The 27,176-nt window shown below is 36.0% G+C and overlaps 1 protein-coding gene across 1 annotated transcript; it reads right to left on the bottom strand.

Moving 5' to 3' along the window:
* Positions 1-7,530: 7,530 nt before the first annotated feature.
* Positions 7,531-18,914, bottom strand: LOC148829226 (protein mono-ADP-ribosyltransferase PARP11-like). The gene is made up of 8 exons (XM_088923716.1): positions 18,742-18,914; positions 15,422-15,541; positions 15,215-15,335; positions 13,226-13,301; positions 12,528-12,600; positions 10,375-10,505; positions 9,499-9,650; positions 7,531-8,120 (listed from the first exon to the last, which is right to left on the bottom strand). Exons 2-8 carry the CDS (start codon positions 15,536-15,538, stop codon positions 7,798-7,800), a joined length of 993 nt encoding a protein of 330 aa, XP_088779842.1. The 5' UTR covers positions 15,539-15,541; positions 18,742-18,914; the 3' UTR covers positions 7,531-7,797.
* Positions 18,915-27,176: the final 8,262 nt, after the last annotated feature.

Here is a 27,176-nt window from a genome sequence, read left to right as displayed (position 1 = left end):
TAACTTTACAAAACAAACAAAGCGCATTTGGAGAAGAATATAACAGGAGTTTAGATCATATGTGTGTCAAAGCCTTGGAAAAAAACCCGTAAGTAGGGCTTACTTAGGCTTGTCGCCAGTTTCCTAAATTAATGTTTTTAAACAACAGGATTACAGCTCCTCAGCTTAGATTTTAATTCAATAATAAGAGAAATGTAATGTACACAGTACACAATAGCTAATTATGCAAGACCTACTGTACAATTTTAGACAAAGATTACAGAGCTTTGTTAGTTGTTGGCCATTTGTTTTTGTAGATTCCAATATTTCTGTATTCTGATTAGGAGTTTCTTGAAGTGAAAACATGAGTAATCTAGTCTTTTCACCTGACCTAAAGTGAGAAGGTTATAGTGACAGTTCACCCGAGAGAATGCAGCTCTCATTACTTACTGCTTGGATAGCCAATAGCTCTGCTTCTCTCTATATAAACTGGCTATGAGGCCTACAGAGGTTGAGGCACAAAGACCAGCTGAACCTCTGAGATGAACAAGCTTAAAGGGAGAACAGTTATGTGGAGGTAGACCAAGGAAGTGATGGCTGTTAAAAAAGTTTTTTCTTTTCCCTGATAATATACACAATAATTGGTGCTGCTACATTGTGGATGTCCCAAACCTTTACACATTCTTGTGCTGTTGTTTCTACAGCTGGTAATAAATAGCTTGAATAAAAAAAAGAATGATCTCATAATTCATAAAACATGGAAGACATTGACTCATTTCTGTAACAAAATACTTTGAGACTATGACACACAGCAGTGCAAAAAAGAAAATTAAAGAAAACCACTAAAACTTAAATATGGCAATTTAAATTTAATATATTTAAATTTTTCACAAATCCTTTCAAAAACCTTCAAGAATTTGTGAAATCTGTAAATGAACAAATAGGTCACTTTGAATAGCAAAGTTTTTTATTTAAAAATGTGTTAGGTACCATTTACAAGTAAGAAAGATATTTTGGGAAACTCACCCTACTCAAACTCAAACTCAACTCAAACTACTGTTTGAATAAAAAAAAGGCAGGACTGTCTTTTTACAGCTGTCATACTGAAATTAATTTAGTCATAGACAATATATGTACTACATACAGTAACTAACATCACTATCTCCAGTAATCTACTTAAACTCTCAGTGATTAATTGTTTCTCTTGTGCCTGTTTAAGCCAAGGCAAATCCTTTAATTTGCAGCCGTTCAGTCCTGTGTTAGCAGACCACTGAATTCATGCCAGATTGTGTAATAATATGTCTGTGGTTATAGCGCTGAATTAATATTGACCATTCTCTTGAAGTGGATTGGAATTCAGGTATCGAGCTGTGAAAGGATGAAAAAGCTTCTGATACACACCAGTATCTCTCAGCACTTGGCACCACTTCATAATATTGTAACGCAACGGGGGCTCAGGCGGGCGCCCTTGCCGCATTAGGTCGGCCCCCCACCGTCGGGGGCTCGAACCTGGGACTCCCACGTCACTCAGCGGGGACCCAGCCCGGTGCGCTAAAGAGAGATCTCTTTGACTGCGGTCCTGCTATCACAGGGAAGGGCGGTGACGTCACCTGCTCTGGTACGCCGGCTCTTACACAGTACCTGTCGGCCGTAAGCGTTACAATATACTGTAGTAGGTTCTTGTTTGCTTGCATGATTACCTAATAAAGTCGAGCTTTGTTTATTGGGTGGAGCAGTGGCACTGTGGCTAAGGATCTACACCTGTGTCTAGAAGGTTGCTGGTTCAAATCCCACAACTGCCAGAGGAGTTATACTCCATTGGGCCCTTAACCCCAAGTGCTCCAGGGACACTGTACAATGGCTGGCCCTGTACTCTAACCACAAGCTTCTCTCCCTGTCTGTGTCTCATGGAGAGCAAGCTGGGGTATACAAAAAAAGACAAATTCCTAATGCAAGAAATTGTATATGGCTAATAAAGTAATCTTAAAGTCATTATTTATGACACATTACAAAGATATTTTTCTAATTTAACATGGGTTATTTAATTTTTTCTGTTCTAATAAGCAAGCCATTAAAAAAAGCTTTTTTTTCCTTATGAACAAGGGCATATACACACCCTTTTCAGGAATTCTTTACTAGATATTAAGAAGACAATGTTTTATATACATCTAAATAATATCAAACATATGTCACTGTACCCTAGCCAGGAAATGTGTACTGAAGATGGCAGAATGGAAAGCCTTCTTCACTAAAGTCCAGTAATACCATGTGACAGTGTTTTATTTTCTCCAAAAGTTGCTGAAATGATTTTGAGATTGTACATTTTTTATGATATTTGTCAAAATATTTTCTTTATATCAACGTGTTATTACAGTGTCTGTATTCAGAATGGAGTTAATTCAAAATAATTATATTGTACACATTGATGTTGCAGATCCATAAATATTAGCCACCTTACACACTGAATACCAGAGCAGTTGCAGTAACACAAGAAGGTTAGGCTTTTAATATGTTTGCATAGAACATTTATACTGTAATGTTTTTTTTTATCTTTTCATTATTTGTAAAATACAGTAGTTTACTTGTAGTTTTTATAAACAAAGTATAATATAAGATAGTAGAACAGGTTTTAGTGTTATTTTCCCTTTTCCCCTACAAGCAATATTCCTGCGACACATCACCACCTTGTGGGGGTACTGTATAGAAAACAGAAGGGAATTTCAGAGATGGAATAGGGATTCCCTGCATACAGTAAATATCTGTGAAGGGCTCTTTGGATTTCTTTGACTGCTCTTACTGTACATACCGTTACTGTACATATTTGTGAAAATTCAAGTTTTCTTGTTGGCTTTGTCCTGCTACCCTCAGTTCAGTTTGTGTCTTTTATTTACAGAAGACCAATTAGAACGTGTTGTAAGTAAGATTAGACTAGTAAAGGTCATTACTCCCACATTGATTAGCTGTTAGTAGCTAACTCACTAGGGAATCTTATCAAAGCACTTCTTGAACGTTATCTTCAACAACATACTGTAGATGAATATCAGCCAGCCACTACTCCCCATGTAATTCAGGATGACCTGAAATGCAATGGTAATTTTTACTCCGCATTCCTGGTCCCTGTTTTCTAGCTTGATGTGCTTATCTATCCCTTGGTTCAATTTGTCAAATGCACTGCTGATTCTGATAATCCTTTCTTTTCATAGCCCACTTTGTTGTAGATTGAAGAGATTAAGTTCCTTTATCCTGACTATATATGGTATTTCCTTTAAGACCAGAACCTGCTCTTCTGTGAACTAAAGTTAAACATTTCATTATTAAGACCTGACAAGTGTCTTTAAATACGTTAAATGGATTTAAAATCAGCTCTTAATACTGCTGGAAGATCTTGCTTGATTTTTTATATCTAAACAAGACCAGTTAGCATAATAAACTATCACCATGTATAGGTGTGGTCCTTGGTTTAGGCAAACTAGGCTACTGCCCCCTCAATGTGCAACACAAAGTTTTTTTTAATTCAAATGTGAATCAAAAATTCCCTCCAGGGGCTCTTTCTGTTGCTGCTAATCTAGCCGTATGAATTATAATATTAATAGTTTTGAATGTAAGTGTAGTGGTTTATTTCACTATTGATGTAGTAAATGACTCTTGTGGTTGCCATAAGATTATATTAGTGTGGCTTCAGCTACTGCTACACCTGCTGATGAAATTAAATTAATTAAAATCATATAGTTGCAACTGGTAAACACACTTTGTCCTCCAAAAGGACATACCTATCGGACACTGAGAAAAGGAAGCACAGAAAAGAAGAGAAGAATATGCAGAGATATGACAAATCAAGTTGTTTTTCATTTGGTTTTAAGTAAATCATGAGGAAATCATCTCGCAATTAAATATCAGAAACTGAAACAGAGCCTGTAGTTTTATATCACAACAGATTGCTGTAGTCTAGACTTAAATGTTAAAATAAAAGAAAAAAAAAACTTTAGACTTGAAGTTTTCCACAGGAAAAAAACCCCAACAAAAATCCACGTGTATAAACTGCACACACTGTAAATACTCAAGGCAAACAGGTACAGGTGCCATGGTTAGATGTTTATTTTATTTTTTTTTCTAGGACATACAGATAATCATTGATCCTCACTACCCCAGTATAGGGTATCCAGTTTAAAACTATAAAACTATATTAATTCAATAATTAGTCATCATATCACCAATAAATTTTGAGTGTGGATATACTTTACAGTATAATGTGGTGCTGTAGGTCTGTGCTTTTTGGCACGTGGCTCAGAGGAACTTTGCACATAGTACCTGTACACTGTGAACTCAGATGGACGTTATTCCAGGAGGATTCCTGGTTTTAATTTTTAACAAGACAAAAAGACTTCTTAATAAAGTAACATAAACAACTACAAAATAAGAACTTCAATTACTAATCTTAAGTCCCACACATCCTTACATACACAAGAACCCATGTGAAAATGCACCTGTTTCTAATCATTACTCAATAATGATTAGAGTAATGGGGGGGGGGGGTGGTACTGTGGCTAAGGATCTGTGCCTGTTGCTGGAAGGTTGTCAGTTCAAATCCAGCAGCCAGCAGAGGAATCCTACTCCATTGGGCCCCTGACCAAGGCCCTTAACCCCAACTGCTCCAGGGGCACAGTACAATGGCTGACCCTGCACTCTGACCCCAAGCTTCTCTCCCTGTCTGTGTGTCTGTGTCTCATGGAGAGACAGACACACAATTGTTTACAAATTGTAAATCTGAATGTATTTAACTTGGTTTAAGATGTGGTAATGAGAATTCCACTTCACTAAAGGTTGAAGTTTACTGTCAGAAGTTGTAGCTGCATTAAAGCTTGGCAATGGTCAATAATGTTCTTACAGTTGATAGAAGATTTAGAAAGCCTCAAAAGTAGGGTTAAAGAAACATTTATAAAGGGTGTAAAAGTGAAATTTGAATACTTGTATACTAATATGTTCACTAATTCAGACACATTTGAAGTACAATGTTTAAGCCTAAAGCATTCGGGCTTTGATTAAGGTTGAGGATGGGCAGATTACTATAAATGTTTATGCTTGCAAATTGGTTAATGCTCACATTGTCATAGCAAACTAAAATTAGATGTGAATTCTAATAATTTCAGAGGGAATACTGTATCTTACCTTTTCATAATATCATAATCAAGCAGGCTAATCAGTATGGTCTAATATACTGTATGATAGTGGGTTTAAACTGGTGTTCTAGTACACTTTCTGTAAAGCAAAGTCAAGCAAATTCTAATAGAATCTGCTGTAGGGTTTTCTTTTTATTGGTACAGATTATACATGAGATTCTTCTAAAAAGCTGCCGAAATAGAAATGTTGTTTCAATTTTCCATTTTTTGTAATTAATGGTAACAGGTGGGCATTTTTGCTTATGAAATGTATTGTTTTCAGTTTTGAAAAGTGAATAGAATGCCTTGGCATAATGAACAATATAGAAGGCAACATTTCCATTCTGTTGCATTAATATACTTTTACAGATGCAAGTACGTTTGAATGGGATCTGTGGCTTAGGTGGTTTTGGTATGGTGGTGATACCATTTGTATTCAAAGCCATCTTGTCCAAATGAGAAATCATCAAACTCTTTTTTATCATCTCATTATCTTACTGTACAGTGCTTTGGAAAAGTATTAACCCACTTTCAATGATTTGTTTTCTTCATTTTGATTTTGTTGTATTAAAAATATACACATTCTTTCAAAGTGAATATGTTTAATCAGAACTTGAATTTTCAACCTGAACCTGGTGAAAGAAGTTAAATGTCATCAAAATGAGACATCTATTATCAGTACAATACCTGAAATAACCTTTCAAAGAATAAGTGTCATAATGGCTATCAGAAATATAAAGCTGTGTATCATCTGTGAAAGACTGAATAACCTCACCAAGTGGACACTGTATACAGATAAGATAATGATGCAGAGAATGGACCCTGTGAAACACAACATGTATTATTAGTCATTCTTGATGCAGTCAATGGAAGATTTTGTATTTGCTTAATATGATCTAAATACATCGATAATGATCAATATCTAAATTTGACAAAACTCCAAATCTAAGAATCGACACAGCACTTAAATAAAATATTACTGGAACAGATACAGTATACAATTTGAAAATACACACATAAACAGATCATTTACTGTACAACTTGACTAAAGCAAATCCAGTGTTATGATTAGAGAAAAAAATACAATGAAAGGTATTACTATCAAGGAAATCTTGATCTGTCTATCACTAGTACTTTTTCAAAAAACTAACCTAAGAAGGTTTGGAATACTGTAAGTCTGAAATTACTTGGAATATCATAGGAGTTTCACAAGGCTAGTTTTAAAATAAGACATCAGTGTTGACAAAGAACTTTTCACTGTTACATCATTGCACACACTGCTAATCGCATTCTTCAGAACTCTGGTTAGTAATGGACTCAAAGGATATGCAACAGATGCCATCTGCAAAGTATTGCATTTAGTTCTAACAAAGAAAATGTGTCCTTAAGAAACAGGGTAGCGGGTGCAATTGATATAATAATTTATTGAACTCTTATCCCCAAGTGAAACTATTCTGTTTTAGAAATAGTTAAGGTACTCTTCACACTTTGCAGATGAGGTCTTGATATCAATTAAAAGAAAGGGTATCTGTCTACTGTATCTTACCACCTGTCATTGTCCACTCATTTTTATCAATAAAGGAACAAGTAAAGGTTTATTCCATGCTGAAAAGTGAAGAAAGGAAATAATGTTTCGTCTCACACCTACAGTACTACCTCTTCCTTTGCAGCCTACCCATGCTGACGCACGCAGCTACAGTACCTACTTGAACTAATTCCTTTTTTGGTTGACAGATGGCAGTGTAAATCCAAGGCACAGTATATCTGAAAGTACTTCCTTACACTTACTGTATATAGTGCTTTTCTGGACAGTCTACTCAAAGTGCGTTACAGGTGATGGGGACTGTCCTCCACCACCACCAATGTGCAGCATCCACCTGGATGATGCCACGGCAGCCATAGTGCACCAGTACGCTCACCACACACCAGGACAGAGTGATGAAGCCAATTCATAGATGGGGATTATTAAGAGGCCATGACTGGTAAAGGCCAGGAGGAAATTTGGCCAGGCAAATCTGAACCAGAAGACACAACGGAAACTACATGAAAGTGCATTTAAAACTGAGAACATGAGGCACTTTGGCACTTTTTCACCCAAGGGATGTAGGAGTATGGAACAAGTTACCCAGGATTGTTCTAGAAGCTGATGTCCAGGTTTCTTTCATGAAACTGGATGAGATCCTTGGATCAACTACTAACTACTAAATCTAACTGCTTTACTGATACAAAAAGAATAATACATTTCTTTCTCTATGACTAAGGCACACTAAAAATAACATCCCATGACAGGAAAAAAATGGAACTGAGAGAGGCTACATGTATTTTAATGTAAGCCATTCTGTGTATTACAATTTCTGTGGTAGTAATACAGAAGTTATGAAAATATCTGCTTCTCCTGCGTTTGACTCTTTTCTTTTTTGCACTATTCAAAAATAATTTATTTGTGAGTAAATATCTTTGTAAAAATTATTCTGTAAAAATAAAAATAACTAATACAGTCTTTAGAGGTCTATCAATTGTATTACCCTAATACAGTACTACCACAAATCCTTTAGAAGAAAATAACTGACAAAACTGCAGTCTAAGGTATGTCTTTTTTTGATTATTTAAACATAATAATCTGATAACAAATTAAAGCATTAGGGAAAAAAAACTCATTCATTCAATAAAACTCTATTAAATATTCTGGATATATCTGGTTGCTATCAAAGATCACAAAAATATTTGGATGCGTGATGTCATCCACACAGCTGTCGTAGAGGTTCACAGTGCTTTTGTCTTTGGATGGCGGTCGGTAATAGGTCTCCTTTCCCATGGTGTAATCGCCAACAAGCACTCGAGCGAGAAACATTGTATTAAAGGAAGGTGTATTCTCAGGCAGAGGTGCTGGCTTTGCCACACTGTAGTTTTCTAAAGTTCTGATGTGGCTTTGAGTAGTACAGCAGTATTTCTTAGAGTAGGATGCATTTCTTGCAAAATATGCTCCTAAAAAAAGGAAAAAAAGACATCCAAATAAAAAACAAAACAAAACATGTACAATATTTCTATACATACATAATAATTACTTGATGTACTAAATTATTTTATTAAAAGACCTGAATGAAGCTACTGTAAATGAAGTACAGATAAATACACAGGAGCAGCTCTTGTGTTTATAATCACTCCAAAAACATTATATTTCAGATCATAAATCAAACCTTTCAATAAATTTGAATATATGTATGGAAAGGGTGATGATGGATGCATTTTATATTTTTTACATTGTGTTTAAATTTAAAAATGGTTACTGTTCAATTTTATGGCAAACGTACCTGTATTTTGTTTAAACGCCTTATGGTTAAGTTACTCGAGAACCTCAAGACCCCTGTTCTATCTGTTTTAGAATTTCCTTAATGTTTTTAGAACTTTAATATCTAGTCATTCAATCTAGGTATCTGATTGGTCAACATTATCTATGCTAAACGGGAGAAAAGGAAAGCATAGCAGATGCACAAATTTGTTTGACTGTATACAGTACAGTACTGTAAATGCGTCACTGCAATGCTAAGTGGTTGCATTTGTAACAACACAGTAAGTATTAATTATACAGTGTGTAGCCATGCATGTAATTTGTATTTTATTTAATTTTAAAAATATGATTGCTATTTAATTTGATAAATGTGGACAAATATGCAGTTTTAAAATATGCATATTCAAATCATAAAGACATAAGCCAAAGTTTCAAATCATCTTTGAGGTACGCATGTCAAACCTTTTAAGATTAAAATGTGTTCTTCATTGATACCCTGTATTTTACTTGGAAGTGTCTTTCCTGAGTTCATTGGAACTTGCCTCCAGTCCTTATAAACCTCATTGTAATTTAAAGTAGAAAATCATTAATATGATAAACAGTGATTAGAATGTGATATATGTGAGAGCTTAATGTCTTGTCATGAAACCACAAACACAGGCATTGCAGGATAATAAAATTGATTCTGAGCAACAAGAAGACTCAAGATGCATTTACAGTACATGCTAAACTGAAAATATCTTTACAGAACACTACGCTATCAAAGACAATTCATTTTGTAATAGGATCTTGATGGAGTTTAAATATTGTGAAACTATTCATGTTAGGTGTTTTTTTAGAAAGATAAAATATTCTACTCTAAATGAGATAAAAATGCTTGAAGAAAAAAGACTTCAGAACAAAAATCTGCAGTCATATTTTAAAATTCCATATGCCTGGACAATCCCATTGGGTAATCGTGATTTTTGATGACACAAATGTCCATCTCCTTATGGTCAATTCAGAAATAAAAATAACTAACAGAACAGGTGTTCTCCGCTAATCACTTTTGGGAAAACCTCAACATCTGCCTACCTTTTCCATAAACATGGCCATGGCTGCCACTTAACCTGCAGTCGAAATTGTGTGTGCATATCGCATGGATTACATAAGGGCTGGTGCCATGGAACAGCATTCTTTCTTCGATGTCTTCAACATGTTTTATCTTTCTCAGTTGGGCCTTTTTCCTTTAGAAAAAGAACTTAATGTAAGGAAAGTTTCTTAGATTATGACTAAGGTTATTTTACTTTATTTGATGCTTCTACTGCATGCTGTAAATCCTAACAGTTTGAGAACAGTTGTTGATGAGGAACACTTTAAGTTTTACTCTAAAATGGAAAAATATTGGCTATTCAAGGCCCCTATTGACCAGTACATTGATTTTCCAATTTAGGGATAATTCCTTGCTGCATTATGTTATACCTGTGGCTTATGTGGTGAAAGTGGAACATTTATGTATTTTCTAATACAGATAACTGTAACACACTCTTGAAAGGAGTTTGAAGAGTAGTCTAAACTAAGTACAACATGTTCAGAACAGAGCAGTTGTTCTCTCCTACTGTACATTGTTGGTCTTTTTTCAAATGATTATCCTCTCCTCTTCTTTCAAAGTATTTCAATGTACGGTGTTTTATAGAATACAGACTATTATAATTCCAATTTATCTGTGATGCAATGCACTGGTGTCCCATTCACAGTGTGGCCCCACCTTGTTTAAGGTGTCTACTACTCCAGTTAGGATCTGGTTCACCACAGAGCTCCGTGTAATGAATCAACTACAGATAAGGAAGGGGCAGATTATTCTAATTTATCCAATAATATCTAAATAAAACATACTGATGTATTATTAATATTGATAGTACATGTTGACATAGTATCAATAACCACAGAATAACTATTCATAATACTTACCTGCAAAAAAACTCCCATAGGTCTAAGTTCTGAATTCTCTTAATTCCCTGAATCATCACTGAAGTCATTGTGCTTTCAAAGAGTCTGGCTACCTCTTTGTATTCATAGGTGTCTCTACGCAAACTGACCACCTGGAAGAGATAGGAAGACAAGGAGTAAAAGCATTATTTTTTATTAAATTTGTTCTTCATGGCACCGGTTTGTGGTACAAGACTTAATCCTTTGGATGACTCTTTTATTGTACAAACGTTTTATTTTTTTTAATACAAGAAAATAATATGTCTGACCCAATGCAAAGTGATGAGTTTTGCATTTTTTCTCAGAAGGCCTGGCATTTCATGCTAGGATAGTATGGCTAGGATGTTTAATTTAACATCTTTGGCTGCTATACAAATCACTGTAGCCTTAAAGGTAATACAGGGCTTCAGCAACATTGTGTTGTTTATGTTAAATTACAGTACATTCCACTTTATAGGAAAAACAGCTAAACAATATTTAAGGAAAAATTTAAGTGTATCAAAGACTATTCAGTTATGTGTTTTTACAGCAAATATCCATCCTTTCATCAGAAATCTACTTGTTCTTCATAAAGCTCATGGCAAACCAGACTCTGTTTCTGAAACGGGGTGCAAAGCAGGACTATTTCTTGGATGGAACACCAACCAACCGCAGGGCACACAAAACAAACACACATTAACCTGTACAGTGTCTTTTGAAGGTGGGAGAAAGTACTTGGCAAACTCCACACAGAAACACATCCAGACCCGAGAGCTGTAAGGCAGCAACACTAACTGCTACTATGATGCTCTAATTATCAAAAACACATACAAGTACATGACAAATCTATTCAGCAGAACAAGTAAGGGGTTTATTCCATGCTGAAAAGAGAAGAAAAGAAATACAACGTTTAATCTGTGGAGCCTTCTTCTTCACACCCAAAGAATATTTCAGCATGAAATAAACCTTTACTTGTTCCTTTGCAGCCTATCCATGCTGACGCAGCTGCCTACAGTATTTGAACTAAATCTATTCAACTACTAACTCTGCTTTATGGAACTGAAAATCGTTTAAGATCACTTTATTGGCCATATACAATTTCCTGTATTGGGAATTTGTCTTTTCGCATACCCCAGCTTGCTCTCCATGAGACACACAGACAGGGAGAGAAGCTTGGGGTCAGAGTGCAGGGTCAGACGTTTATACAGCACCCCTGCTGCAGTTGGGGTTAAGGGCCTTGCTCAGGGGCCCAATGGAGTAGGATTCCTCTGCCGGCTGCGGGATACGAACCAATTCCAGCCACAGGCGCAGATCCTTAGCCACAGAGCCACCCACTGCCAAATAATATAATTTTTTATACTAAAAATATCCAAACATATACAGTCATGCTTGAAAGTTTGTAAAACCCATTGCATAATTTGAGATTTTTAACCACAAAATGCATATATAATCAGAAGTTGTCACTTCCTAATTAAAATAAACTATAATTATTCACCAATTTGAGTGTTTGGAAAGCAAATGTCCATGCAGCAAAATAATACACACAGTAAACAGAAATTGTGCAGGTGTAAAACTAAGTGAATACAGTAAGTGAATAAGGTGTAAAAATAGTTCTATGACTTACATCAAGGTAAAGCAGGATCAGGTGGGTCAATGACAGTTTTAACCAATTAACTGAGGTAATCAATGAAATTAAAGATCTGAAATGATGTGTTAGGGAGGAGCAAACATAAATAATTGCAAGAAAGCAGGTGAGTTACTCTTCCTACGAGTCTAGCATCATCCTCGAACTAAGGAAACATCAGCAGAACTGTAGTAGATGCTCATCAATCTGAACAAGGTTATAAAGCCGTTTCAAAAAGATTCAGACTCTATAAATCTACTGTTAGGCAAATAGTATACAAGTGGAGGGCATTTAAAACAATAGCAACCCTGCCAAGAAGTGGACGTCCTCCTAAAATTTCACCCAGGGCCACAAGGAGAATAATGAAAGAGGTAAAAGGTAATCCTAAAATAACATCCAGAGATCCATTTACAGTATGTCTTTGTGTTTAATTAATGTTGTGTTAATGCTATCTTAATGCAATATAGGTTTGCAAGTTAAATTAGATTTGAACATAAAATATCCTTTTTTTCAAATTGCCATGTTTTCTTACCTGATAGGGTTGATCTGTGTCAACAAATTCCCAATGAGAAGGAACTGGCAAAGCAAGATTATCACATATAAACCTATATGTTTAAGGACAAAAACATGTATGATTAATTGTGATTCTACAAATGATGATAAATTAAATAAAAGCAAAAAGGATAAGAAGAGATAAGCTGTCATCATCTTATATTTTCTGTACCTGACTAAAACCCTCCACAGGGTTCTATTAAGACACATTCACACAGTATATAGTACAAATGAAAACTGCACTGATGATCTAGCCAAAAGATCTGCACTAATGATCTCTCATTTCCAATACAGTAATTCACTTGGGAACTTGCAAAACACCCCGTAAAAGTCAAAAGAAGGTGCAGAATCATCAATAAATGACCAAAAAACAAAGACCTGACTGAAGCCTATCATTATTGTATGTATATACAGCATCTATAAGGCCCACACAGTTACTTAGGACTGTTTTGTTTACATTCTGAAATAGTTGGTTCAGCAATCTGATAATGGATAGATGAAAAAAACACAACTTTTCCCCCTAAATACTGTATGAGTCCTTTCTTTGCCCAGTACAAGAAAATAGATCATGGTTTAGAGAGAATGAGTTTAAATTCTAGTAAAATAGTAAAGCTAGTAAAAGCAATAATGATATTTGAGTGCTCCAAGCCAAATCCCCAACAAGTTTTAGTTCCATACCTGAAAGCAGTCACAGAATAAAGTGCACGCTTGATCGGCCGTTGTTTTCCAGTTTTTGTGTTTGTCTGTTTCATCACTTAGGTTAGCAAAAAAACAAACAAACAAAAAACAAGCTTAAATACCTCAAATACTGTAGCTAATATTCCAGTAGTTTCTTTGGAAAGATTAATCAGAATATGCAAATATGTCTGCCTTGTAAACTATTGTATTATCAATTGTGTCATTGATCTAAGAATAAGAATAAGGTTCTGGATCCCGAGATGAAGTTAAACAGATGAGTTTATTGCATGCTGTTCCTTGCCGAAGTCTTGTTTCCCGCAAGAAACAACAAAACCGAAATATTGTTCCAAGTGCCGGTACAAACTTTTAGTTTATATAGTCCTTCCTTGCTGCTCTGACGTCATTTGTTCTTATGGTAAAGAGGGGGGTCATGGTATTTGGCCAGTTAAGAGACCCTGGCCAAATGGTCAGTTTAAGATTACATCCCCAGGGGGTTCTTAGCTCGCATCTGGAATTCTTATCAGTTAACCCCCTTTCCTGCCATAAACTCCAGTTTGTTGTTTAGAAGTCTAAACCTCATACAGAAAAGGATTGAATTTAAACCCGTCTTCACATCTTTCTTCAATACTAACCTCTACTCAATCATGCATATGGAATTAATTAAATGAAATAGTCAATTCATTGAATTTACTGTATGTAGTCCTTTTCATTTGAAAGAATCCCAAAGAGCTTTAAATATAGAAAGGGACTGACTTCACCCACCACTGAAGTCTAACACATACAGGTACCTGTGTGACACGCAGCAGCCATTATGCACCACCAGCAACCCCGTTACATACAGTAGAAGATCGGGCAGAGAAGTGAGCATTTACTTCAACTAAATTAATGGGTAAACTGAACTTCAGGTAGACAGATTAAGCAAGCACCTACAGTACTGATGTTTAGTCATTACATCACGATTAACCCCCCTTTCTCTTCCCAACAGGATCTTTAAAAGCCAAATAGTCAGGATGTCTCATTCAAAGGATGCCAACTCCTACAGCACAATGTTCCTGGTCTCCATATGGTGGCATGACATTTTCTTTGGAATTTCTGATCCATAATTGGAAAATTGCCAATTTCCACGAACCACGACCACAATTTACAGCAGCAACTTGGTTCTCCCTCGAAATGGGAAAGTAAGAAGAGGGATGACCTGACAAAATCAGGTAACAAGGTGCTGTCTCGCTCAAATACAGTGGATTTTTTCAGAATGAACAGTGCAACACAAACTAAAGAACAGAAGAGAAAACCAAAAACAAGAGACACTTTCTTACCCAGAAGGATGTAGTATTAAAGTATTAAACAAGATACCCAGGCATAATGTTGAAAACAGGCTTATTTCATGAAATGGCTAGATGAGATCCTTGGCTCATAAACTAGTAACTAGTAACAGGCTGCAATAGATGTGCCAATACTACTTACTACTAAACCTACTTTCTTTTAGGGTACTGTACGTACCATGTACAGTAGTGTATAACGTCATTCCTAACAGTAAAACATTTTCAATGCAGCATGAAAAACAAAAACAGAAAGAAGCAAACACAGTACTATAAACCCCAACAATAAATTTTCATAGTTATTCCTAATAGCATAATTTCCTGACTGTAACAAGAAAAAAAAATAATTTCAGCCCAAAGTTTGGAGTGGGCAACTGCTCAATGTGGGCACTGACCTGGCATAATTTATTAACCAAAGCTCTTCATCTGCATTAGGCAAATGCTTTTTTCTTCAATCAAAGATATTCCCTTACATTCAAATGCACACCACGTTCATTTTTGCCTGGGAAATACAATATCTCTTTGGTATATAAATGCATGTAGTACTGTATTCAATGGAAAGAAATTTGCTATCAAATGAACTCCAACAATAATACACAAATGTAAGTTGAAATCTGTTGTCAATAAGTTAATTTATGAAATACATAAAATAGTAATGAATATGAAATACCTGAAAAATCCAACAGATATGTATATTTGGCTGTAGAGAATTCGACAACACCTTGCTGGTTGCTTCTGTAGTGCTTCTCAATGACCTCACTTGTCATGTTGCATGTTGAGCTTGAGTCAACCTATTAAAAAGCGAAAACAGCAATTCAACATTGTAGAATTGTATGTTTAAAATTAACAGAATATATTGCAATGCAATACTAGATACCTCAAACATATGCCAAACCCCACAATCAGCCAGATAAAACCAGCACCACTGAGTATCTGAAGTGTCCATATCCTCAACCTCTGCGATGTCATCTTGACCTCTTCCTGTGGCAAACATGGTCTGGAAATCAGAACATAAGATATCAAGGACACACATGACATCAGTCACATCAGCAGATCAAACAAGCAGCATTGAGATTAATTTTTAATGCTGTGTGGACGCAAAGTAAAATAAATATTTGTCTTTAGAAATCCAGTGGTTAGTTCATCCATATCAGAAAATACTCCATTGTCTCATTGTTTTTTCACCTTTTTGCTGTACAATGTTCTAACCCAATGGCAAGTAACAACAATAAATCTGACTTGAACAATCTTTGTTGAAAATCGCACATTATTGCCTACAACTTCAATATCAGTTTGTAACACTAGAAAGACAAAAGATCAAGCAAATGGAAAAAAAAACAAGAAGAAAACTAACCCAGTAAAATTATGCTGGTATTGATTCAAAGTTTCTTAATTTGAAAATTGTTTGTTTATTGAAAGATCATTAAATTTAGCCAACATGATTTTGCTCATTAGCCTGAAAGTGACCCACTACCAGATGAAAATAATACAGTGTGAGTTCTGGACCGCTATTGTATCGCCATTGTTGCTCAAAGCTTGCTGGTTATCTGGATAATAAATACAGTATCCAAAGATTCTCCTAAATTATGACTATTTTATGGACAGCTAGTAAAATCCTGTATAAAGAAAAGATAAAGATCTCCATTTAAGTGTCAACATGGGTTACACTGAAAATAGCTGTTGACTATCAAAATGCAGTCGGTGAATTCAGTTTCCTATAATTTCTTTTTCTGGGGATTGCTAGTGCATTCTAATGGGACACTTGAGGCACAACTTTGGCTGCCAATGCATGACTAATCCCTGTTAAATAGGGATTTATATTTACATTAAAATTTATATTTACACTGCCTTCAGAAAGTATTCTTCCCCCCTGAACAATTGCAAATATTGTTGTGCTACAATGACAGGCTTTAAGGCAATGATTTTTTTGCCATGATTCACATAGCATAACAATTTAAAAGGATAATTTTTTTATAGTTTAACAAACACATTATGGAGAATGGAATTACCTTGTTTACTGGAGTATCAATCCACTGAAGCGGTTTTTTCAGCAATAACAACTTTGAGTCTTTTTGGTTAATTCTATATCAGCTTTGCACATCTGGATTTTTAGGATTTTTGTCCATTCTACTGTACTTCCCGATTGGTCAAGCTGTGTCAAGTTGGATTGGAAGAATTATTCAAATCCTTTCACAGATTCTCAAGGGGATTCAAGTCTAAGCTTTGGCGGGGTCACTCAAGGACATTCACCTTTTTTTCTGAAGCTGCTCTGGTGGTGCTTTGGCTGTATGCTTGAGGTTGGTCTCTTTTTGGAACATCTTTGTCCCTGTCTAGGGTATTTTAACAACTGAACCAGGTCCTACTCAAGGACTTGGCTGCATTTGGCCCCAGTGCCTCTCTCTGAAAAGCATCTCATAAGTTAATGTTGCCACCACAATGCTTCCTGGTACGGATGTAACACAGGTTATGTCCAACATAATATAAGCTATATAGCACTATATACTGTAGTCCAATATAAGCTAGGCATAGCACTCTCCACCCAGACTAAAGAATTCAATATTTGTTTCATCAGACCAGAGAATAAACTGTAAGGCAATCAGACATAGGCCCTAGAAATGGGGGAGTTTTAAGTTTAGATTCGAAAAGAGTAAAAGAATTTGTTCCTCAAAGAGTCGTAGGAAGGGCATTCCATAACAATGGAGCAGGGGCAGGACAAGCATGGTCACCAAAAGTCCAAGATTTAGTCCTAGGTGGAATGAGCAAAGGACCAGCCTCAACTCAATGGAGCCTATAGGAAGGAGTGTAAACATGAAGGGGTTCAGAGATGTATGACTTGAGGCAGATTGTTTAGAGCCTTAAAGGTCAGAAAATAGACAATATTTGACTTTATAGGCAACCAATATTGCAGCTTACTGAGAACAGTGCTAGGGACCACAAAGAGCAAAGAGATGCAGAAATCAAGCACATTGATGTTATAAATGCACAAATCAAGCATTCAGCATAGTACACTACTGTATGTGATAATGCCTAATGTGGTCAATATTTCTAAGGTGACGAAAAGAGGGTTTAATCAGAGTTTTCTCATGATTTAAAAGACAGCAGGGGATCAAGTGTGATTCACAGATTCCTGACTATCATGGCAAATAAACAAGAGATACGTGACAGAGGTCATATATTGTATGGAAGAGATTTTTAATCATCTGCATACAAATGAAACTGAAGACCACGTTTGCATATAACCTGATCGAGATCACACATATAAATAATAAAAACAATGGGCCCAAGACTGAACCATTCGGCACACCATGATTGATTGGAGCCACATGGGATCGTGAGGACCAATGAAGACAAAGTGCTGCCTACCAGTGAGATATGAGTGGAACCAGTTAAGAACAGTACCATTGATAGGTAAGAATGTCTCCAAGCATTTGAACAACACTGAATAATTTACTGTATCAAAACCTGCACTAAGTTGAAGGAGCATAAGAAAACTCTTTTCTATTTGTGTTTGTGGCATAACAAATTGTGAAAAACTCCGAAGGGGTGAGTACTTTCTGAAAGCACTGAAGTTTTGCACCAGACATGAATTGATTTTCTATACATGACAGCTGCTTAATAACATTAATAAATAGCATTACCATACCTCTTCACCATGTGTTTCTGTAATTTCCAAACTGATGGCTTAACACAAGGTACCAGGATGTAAAGTGTAATTACCCATTAAGGGCTGTTTTCAAGTATGGCAACTAAAGCTTCAAACTTTTTATTTTCTTTCAAAGATCTACCGTATTTTACTTAGTTTACTTCAATGAAATATGTCCTGTAGAACCTTCTCATCTATAGACATCTCCAGACGGAATTTTGTATTTCGAAATTGTGTATTTTTCACAATAATTCACAAGACCTAAATCAAAACAATATTTCCTCAAACCAAACCTGTCATTGATAATACTCCCAATAACACCTGTGACACCTGTTCTTTTTGTATACAGTAGGTTGATTTTTTTATACTGAAAGTACTCATATTACAGTACTGTACACGTACTGTATAACTAAGAAATACAACTACAATACAAATACAAATACAAAATACAAATACAATACGACATTGTACTGTACATCCCTTTTCTTTTTTGCCTTGTGCGAGTCATTACTAAATCATTATTTCAAACATACAGTAATTATATATTTCTTTACCTTCTGTTCTTAATCAATGATTTGCACACCGAAACAGTTCCGCAGTTCTATTGTGACAGGAATACTACACGTCCTGCTCGATTCCAAAAAGCCGTACCATCTTCAGTTTCTATTTCTCGCTTGTTGGCTGCTTTTTCATACATGACGTTAAACAATTCTAACAATATCTAAGGAGAAAGTACATCATCAATTGAAAGCAACAACATCAGAGGAGGATATTATTTAAATCTCCTTGACCTTCACCGATACAATATTAGAAAAACAAAGTTTTCCAAATTACTTAATGTTGCAATTTCCCACGAAATGAAAGTGATTTGGCAACATGAATTTAACAAGCGGAAGAGCTCCAGAGCTGCGCCGATGAGCAAGTTTTACTCGAATACTGTACATTTTCTATATGCGTTCGCGGTTGTATTGATATTGTTATATTGAATATTGTTATATTCCTTGAATTATCACATCGTTTTCAATGTGACCGTTTTCCAATTTAGGTTTTTAAATTAAAAACAAAATACTGATTGATGGCATAAAACTTAACTAAATATAACTAAAGTCACACATTTCGTTTTAAAAACACGAAAAAATTGTAACAATGCAATAATTTGAAAATATTTGTACCGTTTGTAGCGTCCATGTATTTTTTTCATTGTGTGAAAGTGAACTGAATACAAAACATCCACACTGACTGTGATTTTTCACAATTAATTAGGCAATTAAATGTTATGTCGTTGGTCAAAAGGTCTTAAAGAGCACAGACAGATATGACCTTTTTAAATGCAATATGTTCAACTGTATGCCATTGACTTTAAATCATACTGTATGTCTCAAAGCTGATGGGTACTGTCCTTAAAGCCAACAACTGTTGAAATAAGGTTCTATAAAAAATTTCATTCGTGCTACAGCACATGGGCACATAGACTATTGGTTATATTGAAATTATTTTAGGTGTGATCAGAAAAGTCCAAAGAACACTAACAACTAACTAGAAACAAAATATCCAACTGGAAATCCTTATACTGTACCTCAATGCCAGAGGCATACGAAATAAAATGCAAGAATCTTAGGCATTCATCAATAATGCAACTTACAGTATAGCAACAACTGAAATGTTACTAAAGGAGGGTGACAGGAATGGGTAGGAATTAGGTAGAATTTAGGAAGGGGTGGCAGAGTGGAATTATATATCAGAAATAACCCGCAAACTAGAGAACTGAAGAAATAGGATAAGAACAGTATAGAATCTATATGGGTTAAACTAGAAGGAAGGGAATAACAAAAGGTGTATACTATAGACCACTTAATGCATGCATTAGTAGATGTGTGATACAGTATATACTGAGAAGAGGAAGACATCTAGCAAAGGTGGCAATACATGTTTATTACATATATTTTCATGCATAAATTGGGGTATAGTGATATAAAACGCAAAGCTAGAAATACTAATGTTGAAATAGAAATAATTGCCTTTTAACACATTTTATAAAGGAACTCACTAGGGTAGATGTTATTACCGATTAAAAACTCAAACAGGCAAGATATACTGTACTTAAGGGAACTGATATGATAGAACAACCAGTAAATAAATGTTGGTGATTGTACTATATTTTGACTTTAAATTTCCAATTTAAAGTCTAGATTCTACAATTAAGGTTTATACTGTAATTGTATAAAAGTAAAAAGGGAAAAGTTATAAATAAGTAAAAGTTACAAAAAGTAAAAGTAGACTATGAAAACTACAGAATAATATGGTAAGTGCTTAATAGAAAACATGAAAACAAAATACAGAAGCAACCATTCTTCACGCATAAAGTTTTTTTTATTTCAAAGCTTTTACAACAAAAGACCTAAGGAATAGTGTTATATACTGTACTATGAAGTAATAATATAGAAGGTGCTCCATCAGTTCTCTGTTTAATTGTTTAATCTCAATCCACTCTCGTTTCCCTGAATGCCTGCTGCCTACAATTTGAGAATTAATCTTTTATGAGGAAGTTTATCACAAACCTTCGGAAAAACTAAATTCACCATATTATTAAATTCACGCTTATTATAGTGTCTAGCTCCTGGGTTTAATCCCAGGTAGGGGCAAATGATGTACTGTAGCTTGCTCTAATTCTTCCAGATGGCTCCCAGGTCCACTCTGCCTGCTTTCCAAATGAAATATTTTTGCTTTTTCAAAGAAACAATCTGTAGTTGGGCAAGACGTACAATTTCTCAATCCATATTGACTGTCCCCAATACATTATTTTCTTATACTGTACTGTTGGTGATTATCTCGTTAAGCTCACATTGTTTCAATAGCTTTACATGTAATACAAGTCAGGCTTATTGGTCTATAATTACTTGGTTAAATTTCCTCAACCTTCTTATGGGTTGGCACTCTATTAGCAATTTTCCAGTCCAGATGCTACCCCTACTGTGAGTGATTGCATGAATTGCTTCTGAACAATATCTTGATTTCTTGAGTACAACTGGTAAGGGATCATCTGGCCCCAGGGATTAATCTTGAGGACCATGACTACCTGAATTCTATCTTATACTTCTTCTATGCTAATACAGTACTGTTGAATATAGAATTTTGTCTTTCCACTGTCTGAGGCATGCTACTGACTTTTTCCTTAGTGAACATCTGAGTGAAATTGAGTGTGGAGCTGTGTCAGAAAATAAACCTTTAACTCTACTTGTACATGTAAAATGCTCTTTTAAAAGATCAGCCATTGTCTTGGAATTGTATAGATGTTTCTGATTTCTGTTCAGGTTATATTTTACTTCATCCTTGTTAGTTCTTTTTCAGTTGTTGTACTAAAAGAACTTTTTGTGAATGATTTATTGTAGCCTCCATTGCAATGTTCCTTTCCATTTCTCTCTTGGGCTTTCCAATATCCTTTTTTATCTTTGATTGCAATTCATCTTGCACATCGTTCTTTAACTGGATCCTGTTGTTTCATTTAATGAAGAGCTTTCTATAGTTCCTAAAACATTGAAACTGAATGAAGAACATGTGGATCCACCAGAACAGGTAAGATTTTGTTACAGTAAAATCTGTTACCTGTAAAATTTTAACATTATATATATTATAACATTAGTTTGAGCTAGACAAGTACAGTAGAACCCTTACTAAATAATGTGATAATGTTTCTTTATTATACAATTTCTTGCATTAGGAATTCATCTTTTCGCATACCCCAGCTTTTCTCCATGAGACACACAGACAAGGAGAGAAGCTTGGGGTCAGAGCACAGGGTCAGCCATTGTACAGCACCCCTGGAGCAGTTGGGGTTAAGGGTCTTGCTCAGGGGCCCAACGGAGTAGGATTCCTCTGCCGGCTGCGGGATTTGAACCGGCAACCTTCCAGTCACAGGCGCAGATCCTTAGCCACAGAGCCACCGCTCCGCCCCAAATAACTGAGAGTGCCAACTTGAAAATGGAAATGCAAAGGTCTTGTTTGACCTCCCTGTATTTATGATGTATTTAGTGATACATTTATATCCAAAAAGCTATTAATAAGGTCACTTAAAGAAGGGTCATTCTTAAAACAAAAAAGTCATAGGAATACAAGATAAGATTTCAGTGATCACTGTTTTATAGCATTGTTTGAAGGAGCATGAAGGAGAATCTTTCTCATCTGATTTTATCTGGAAGATGTTTTAAACAATACAATAAACTTTGTACCTGATTTGGCTTTATTAAATGGAGAAAAAAAAAACTTTCCCTATCACAACATTTAAAAATGTGTGGATCTTTTTATAAATAATTGTTTTCCTAGTATTGTCAACAACTTTTTTAAAAAATATTGAGTTTTAGGGTTAAAATCACAATAGCTGTTGGTTTAGCCCTTATAAGAAAAAATCTTGGTGAAAGGCTAGGGCATCTAAGACTGAAAGCTATTCATTCGGGCAATTTCAAAATACAGTAAATGCACAAAAGTTATTAGAAATTCCAAAATTAGTTATTATAGCCATCAATTCTTCATCCTCTTTAACAATTCCTAAAAAGTTTGAAGGTCAGTTCAATTTATGAAGAACACATTAATCACCTTGTCATTTACCAGTTTTGAATTACTCACGACAATAAAATGGATGGCCAATTTACTAAACATAATTAATAAGGGTTGTCTATTGAATAGGTTGAAATTTAACAATAATGATGATTCAATTGAGTTTGATGCCATGAAGTTCTATAATCAATTTAGTTTTACATTACAATCTGCAATACTGAGTCAGAAGTACTAGTTGTCTACTGCTATGATAAGTAATGGTATTGAACCATGTTTTAGAAATGTTACTGCTCGTTTGATATTTTTTCTGTTGACTCACTTTATTATTTCAGAGTTTGTGTTCATTTGTTTGTATACCTTTATTTGGGAAGTCAAATTCTTTCAATATCAAAATGAAACAAAGACCACATCCAGTGCAAGTCTCTGTTCTGAAGGATTGACTGAGATAACAGATACTGTATATACTAGTTTCTTATATCAGATGTTTTTTAGTTTAACTGTGCCTCTCTCCAACTGAGAGAACAAATAAAATCCCTTATCATCCTACAAATCTATACCCTACAAAATAACCACATTATTACACCCAAATTGCATGTCTCCATATAGAACACTAGTATTTGCAATTAACAATTTAAAAATGTCAAACATTAATTAACCGCAATTTGAACACAATGTACAGTAATTCTTTATATAAATGCAAACATTTTGTAATGCAAACTGGCTTTCATAAAAAAATACACACATTTAATATTTGTAGGCTGCCCATAATCAATTTCAAGTTACAAAAGAATATTGCTGCTCAGGGATCTCTACACTGACAAGCAACCAGATCAATTCCAGGTCTAAAGCAATGTCCTGCACTGTCAGAAGAACAGGACTGAATCTTTTATTCTTGAACAGAACATTGAGGAGTATAAGGAGCCTGATTCAAGTAATTAAAATCCTCTAAGTCACTGAACCCAGTGGACTTCAACAATGAAAAACTACAGGATACAAGTGGAAACTATGTGGAAGCGCATTTTCTACCAAGAACAGTGGGCGCATTTTTACATCAATGGAGTACTGTATGAAAAAAAAGTTGTCTTTCTTATGTTCACAAATGCCACCACAATGTTTCTGAATTCGAATTACTACAACTTATTTTTCATAAAATTGTGCACTGTATTACTATAAAGCGTATTTCCTTTTAAATTCTTAAAAAGACTTACACAGGAGGAAATTTCAAGAACAATCAGGCAGCAGGACTACAGTATAATGCTGATAGACTACATTCCAAGCATTTTAGAGAGGAACTTCACATACTGTACAGTATTGCTTCAGTAAAATGTAACTGTACCAACGACATACATTGGTACAAATGTTAGTTGCTTTGTATAAATACAACACATTATATTACCCTGATAAATGCATCACAATCACTGCACATTTTAAGTATAATCATGTTTTACCAATGACTTTGTATCAGTAATCTATGCTAACTATGCATCTTCTAACTGCTTCATTCATTTTAGGGTCGCAGGGGGGGCAAAGCACATCCTGCCAAGCAACGGGTGCAAGAGGGATACTCTCTGGACGGGACATCAGTCCATCTTAAGACACACACACAGATACAGACACACAGAAGCTAATTAACCTACCAGCATGTCGTTGGACTGTGGGAGGAAACAGGAGCTCCTGGAGGAAACCCTCACAAACACGGGGAGAACATGCTGTGCAAAATCCACACAGAGAGCAACCCAGATCCAGAACTGAGCCCAGGGACCCAGCACTGTGGGGCAGCAATGCTAACCACGGCACAAACGTGCTGCCCTGAGATGCAACCTCAATTTCAAAATCAAAATACAGCATTACTTATGAGCACTCTTCACCTCATTTAAAGAGCTATTTCATACTGTAGTGTCGAAGAAAAGTCTTCACTCAGGTTAGGTGTGGTCAGGCCGAGTCCTTTATTCATGCGTATGAGGAGGATAGATCATGCAGATCTGAGAGCAATCTCTCATACAGATCTACAAACATCTAACTCCCCGAGATGATAAATGCAATGAGTTTTATACAGTAGACACACACAGGAAAGCTCACTCCAAGTTTCCATATTAGGAGATGTTTTTCTCTCTACAAACATTTCTTTGTAATTGACCACTTTCTTCTTAAGAAGCAGTTCTACCTTGCATACAGACAATTCTACCTTGCATACAGACAATTCTACCTTGCATACAGATAAAAGGAAGTATAAAAATAAAAGGTGTGAAAATGAGCTAGACATTCTGTGGTTTGTAATATCAATGTCAGAAGGTTAAATAATATGCTTGAATTATCCTTTTATACACTTTTATTTATATACTTAATAAAAAGGCAAATGCTAAAATTCTTCCTCAATAGCACACACATAACATACAACAGTAGAAAAAAGCACAGTGGAGTTTGTGAGGTTACACTTTAAAAGGCTTAGAGAAATGATAGACCTTTAAAAAAGGTTCCATAGAATTGGTGCCGCACAAGATGAAGCTTTATCATGAATTTAGCAGAGCAAAAATGCTTGAAACAGAAAATTTATGATTAAGTGCTGGACTCTACTAATGCAATAAATCAGGAGACAGACCATTTGGTACCTTATACTGTACATCCTTGGACTCCCTTCTAGATTTCTCTGTGCAACCAACAGAGCGTGTGTTAACTTTAACTTGAAATATCATGTTTCTGTGTGCAAAATTCACTTAGTGCTCAGAGTGAAAAATTATTAAGGGTGTGTGTCATGTAGGACATTTATACATAAATGTCTTCAAAGTATGATAACCTGCAACCTATTAATTGTACCTTTAAAAAAAAACTTTCCCATCCTACAGTAACTGTTCATAATCTCCTTTTGGTTCCCTGGAATTCGCTGTACACCTATTCTTTAAAGTCAGGAGAGCAGCACTGTGCTTTTCCCATTTAACTAAAAACTTAAGGGAAAACAACCATGTTATTTAACCATTAACACTACAGTAGAGCCAACCTGCTTCTCTCTGTAGCTATATGGGAAATTCTTATCTTTACTTCCCTGGACGAACTGTAGCCTTGAACGATCCTGTATTGAAGACTAGCCAATGAGACATCAAGACTTGTGAGCTGAAGCTTTTCATCGAGAGGATGGTAATTGAACAGAGCCACTGCAGATCTTACTCTCTGCCCCGTGCAAACACCTGCACTTTTTCTCTGAGTGGCCCTTAAGTCTCATACCCATAGTATGAAACATGACAGATGGGTGAAAGGGACTGTTGCTCCATTACAGGGAGTTACAGTTATGTTGTGGACCAATGTCCTAAGAGTTGGTATAGCTGTGCACACCTGGTCGAGTTAAAATGATCAGACGTTCCAGTAGGAAGCTGTGTCATGTGTCAGCTGTGTGAGACAGATGTCACTGTATTCATAGGCTGCAAAAGAACAGGAAAAGGTTAATTTCTGAAAGGTAAAGAAAAGTAAAGAAAAGAAACACTACATTTTGGCTGTGGAGTCCTCTTCAGTTGTCTTTTCTTCACCTTTACCTTTCCAAGGTTGAGGAAATGAACCTTTACCTGTTCCCAAACTAAAATATGCTTACTGACTTGTTTCTTAATTATGGGTTAATATTTTGGATTAATCACCTAAATGTAGGTAATGAAGTTTGAGTCACTGAAACCATTGATAAGGCTAGGGATGGAAAAAATGCATGTTTAAGCATGCAAATCTTTTCCATCTCATCTCGTCAGTTCCTACTCAAAAAGGGGATGAGAGCTCCTAAATTCTGCAGGCCTGTCACCAGCTCCCATAATATCAGAAAGAGTCAAAGAGTTATTCATCTTATGCGAAAGTATGTAGTGGGAGGTGCCGCGGCGAGCACTGGTAGAAAGTCTACGTCCCGGGTAGAATACGAAGAATACAAAAGAAGTGGAAATAAAAAGGCAAAAAGAAAGGGTACCGCTGTGCTGCGTTACCTCAAGGCTGGGCTTACCCTATTTAACGGGGTCCCGCTTGGAAAAAGTGTCGCTAGCACAGCGGCGACCTGACTGGATTTACCCTATTTAGCGGGGTCCAGTCTGGTGAGCAGGGCGCGTAAGGGGATAACAAAACCAGAACTGTCCCATAAGAAAAATGCGTGTGTGTGCGCCTGCCCCGGTGAAAGTGCATGATGGGACAGGCAAAAAGAAAAACCTAAAGAAAAAGAAAACCTTACGCGGTTGCAATCCCGTCCGGGACTGTCGGTGAAAACTCCCCCCTACCAGTGGTGGCCCTGCTCATCCCGTCGGAAGGTGTCCAGTGTGCCTTTATAGGACCCGCCCATCTGGGGCTTATCAGATGGAAGCCAGGACAGCTGGGTATACAGAGGCGAGGCGTCGCCCTTCTACCAGGGCTCCGCCTCCACACTGGGCACGCCTCCGCGTAATGCCACACTTAGCACAGGACTAGTACAGTAAAGAAT

Source organism: Atractosteus spatula, chromosome 8 (genome assembly GCF_055471065.1).
Source record: "Atractosteus spatula isolate fAtrSpa1 chromosome 8, fAtrSpa1.hap1, whole genome shotgun sequence".
Taxonomy (NCBI): Eukaryota; Metazoa; Chordata; class Actinopteri; order Semionotiformes; family Lepisosteidae; genus Atractosteus; species Atractosteus spatula.
The sequence above is the reverse complement of the archived record's forward strand: the minus strand, read 5'-3'. Positions and strand labels throughout refer to the sequence as shown.

What these genes read in the sequence shown, in the direction of transcription:
- LOC148829226 (XM_088923716.1), bottom strand. Translation starts at nt 15,538, where the DNA reads ATGTTTGCCACAGGAAGAGGTCAAGATGACATCGCAGAGGTTGAGGAT. An exon ending in ATATCTGTTGGATTTTTCAG is followed by an intron (nt 13,302 to 15,214) that starts GTATTTCATATT and finishes TGCTAACCTAAG; the next exon opens with TGATGAAACAGACAAACACA. An exon ending in TATTCTGTGACTGCTTTCAG is followed by an intron (nt 12,601 to 13,225) that starts GTATGGAACTAA and finishes TTAAACATATAG; the next exon opens with GTTTATATGTGATAATCTTG.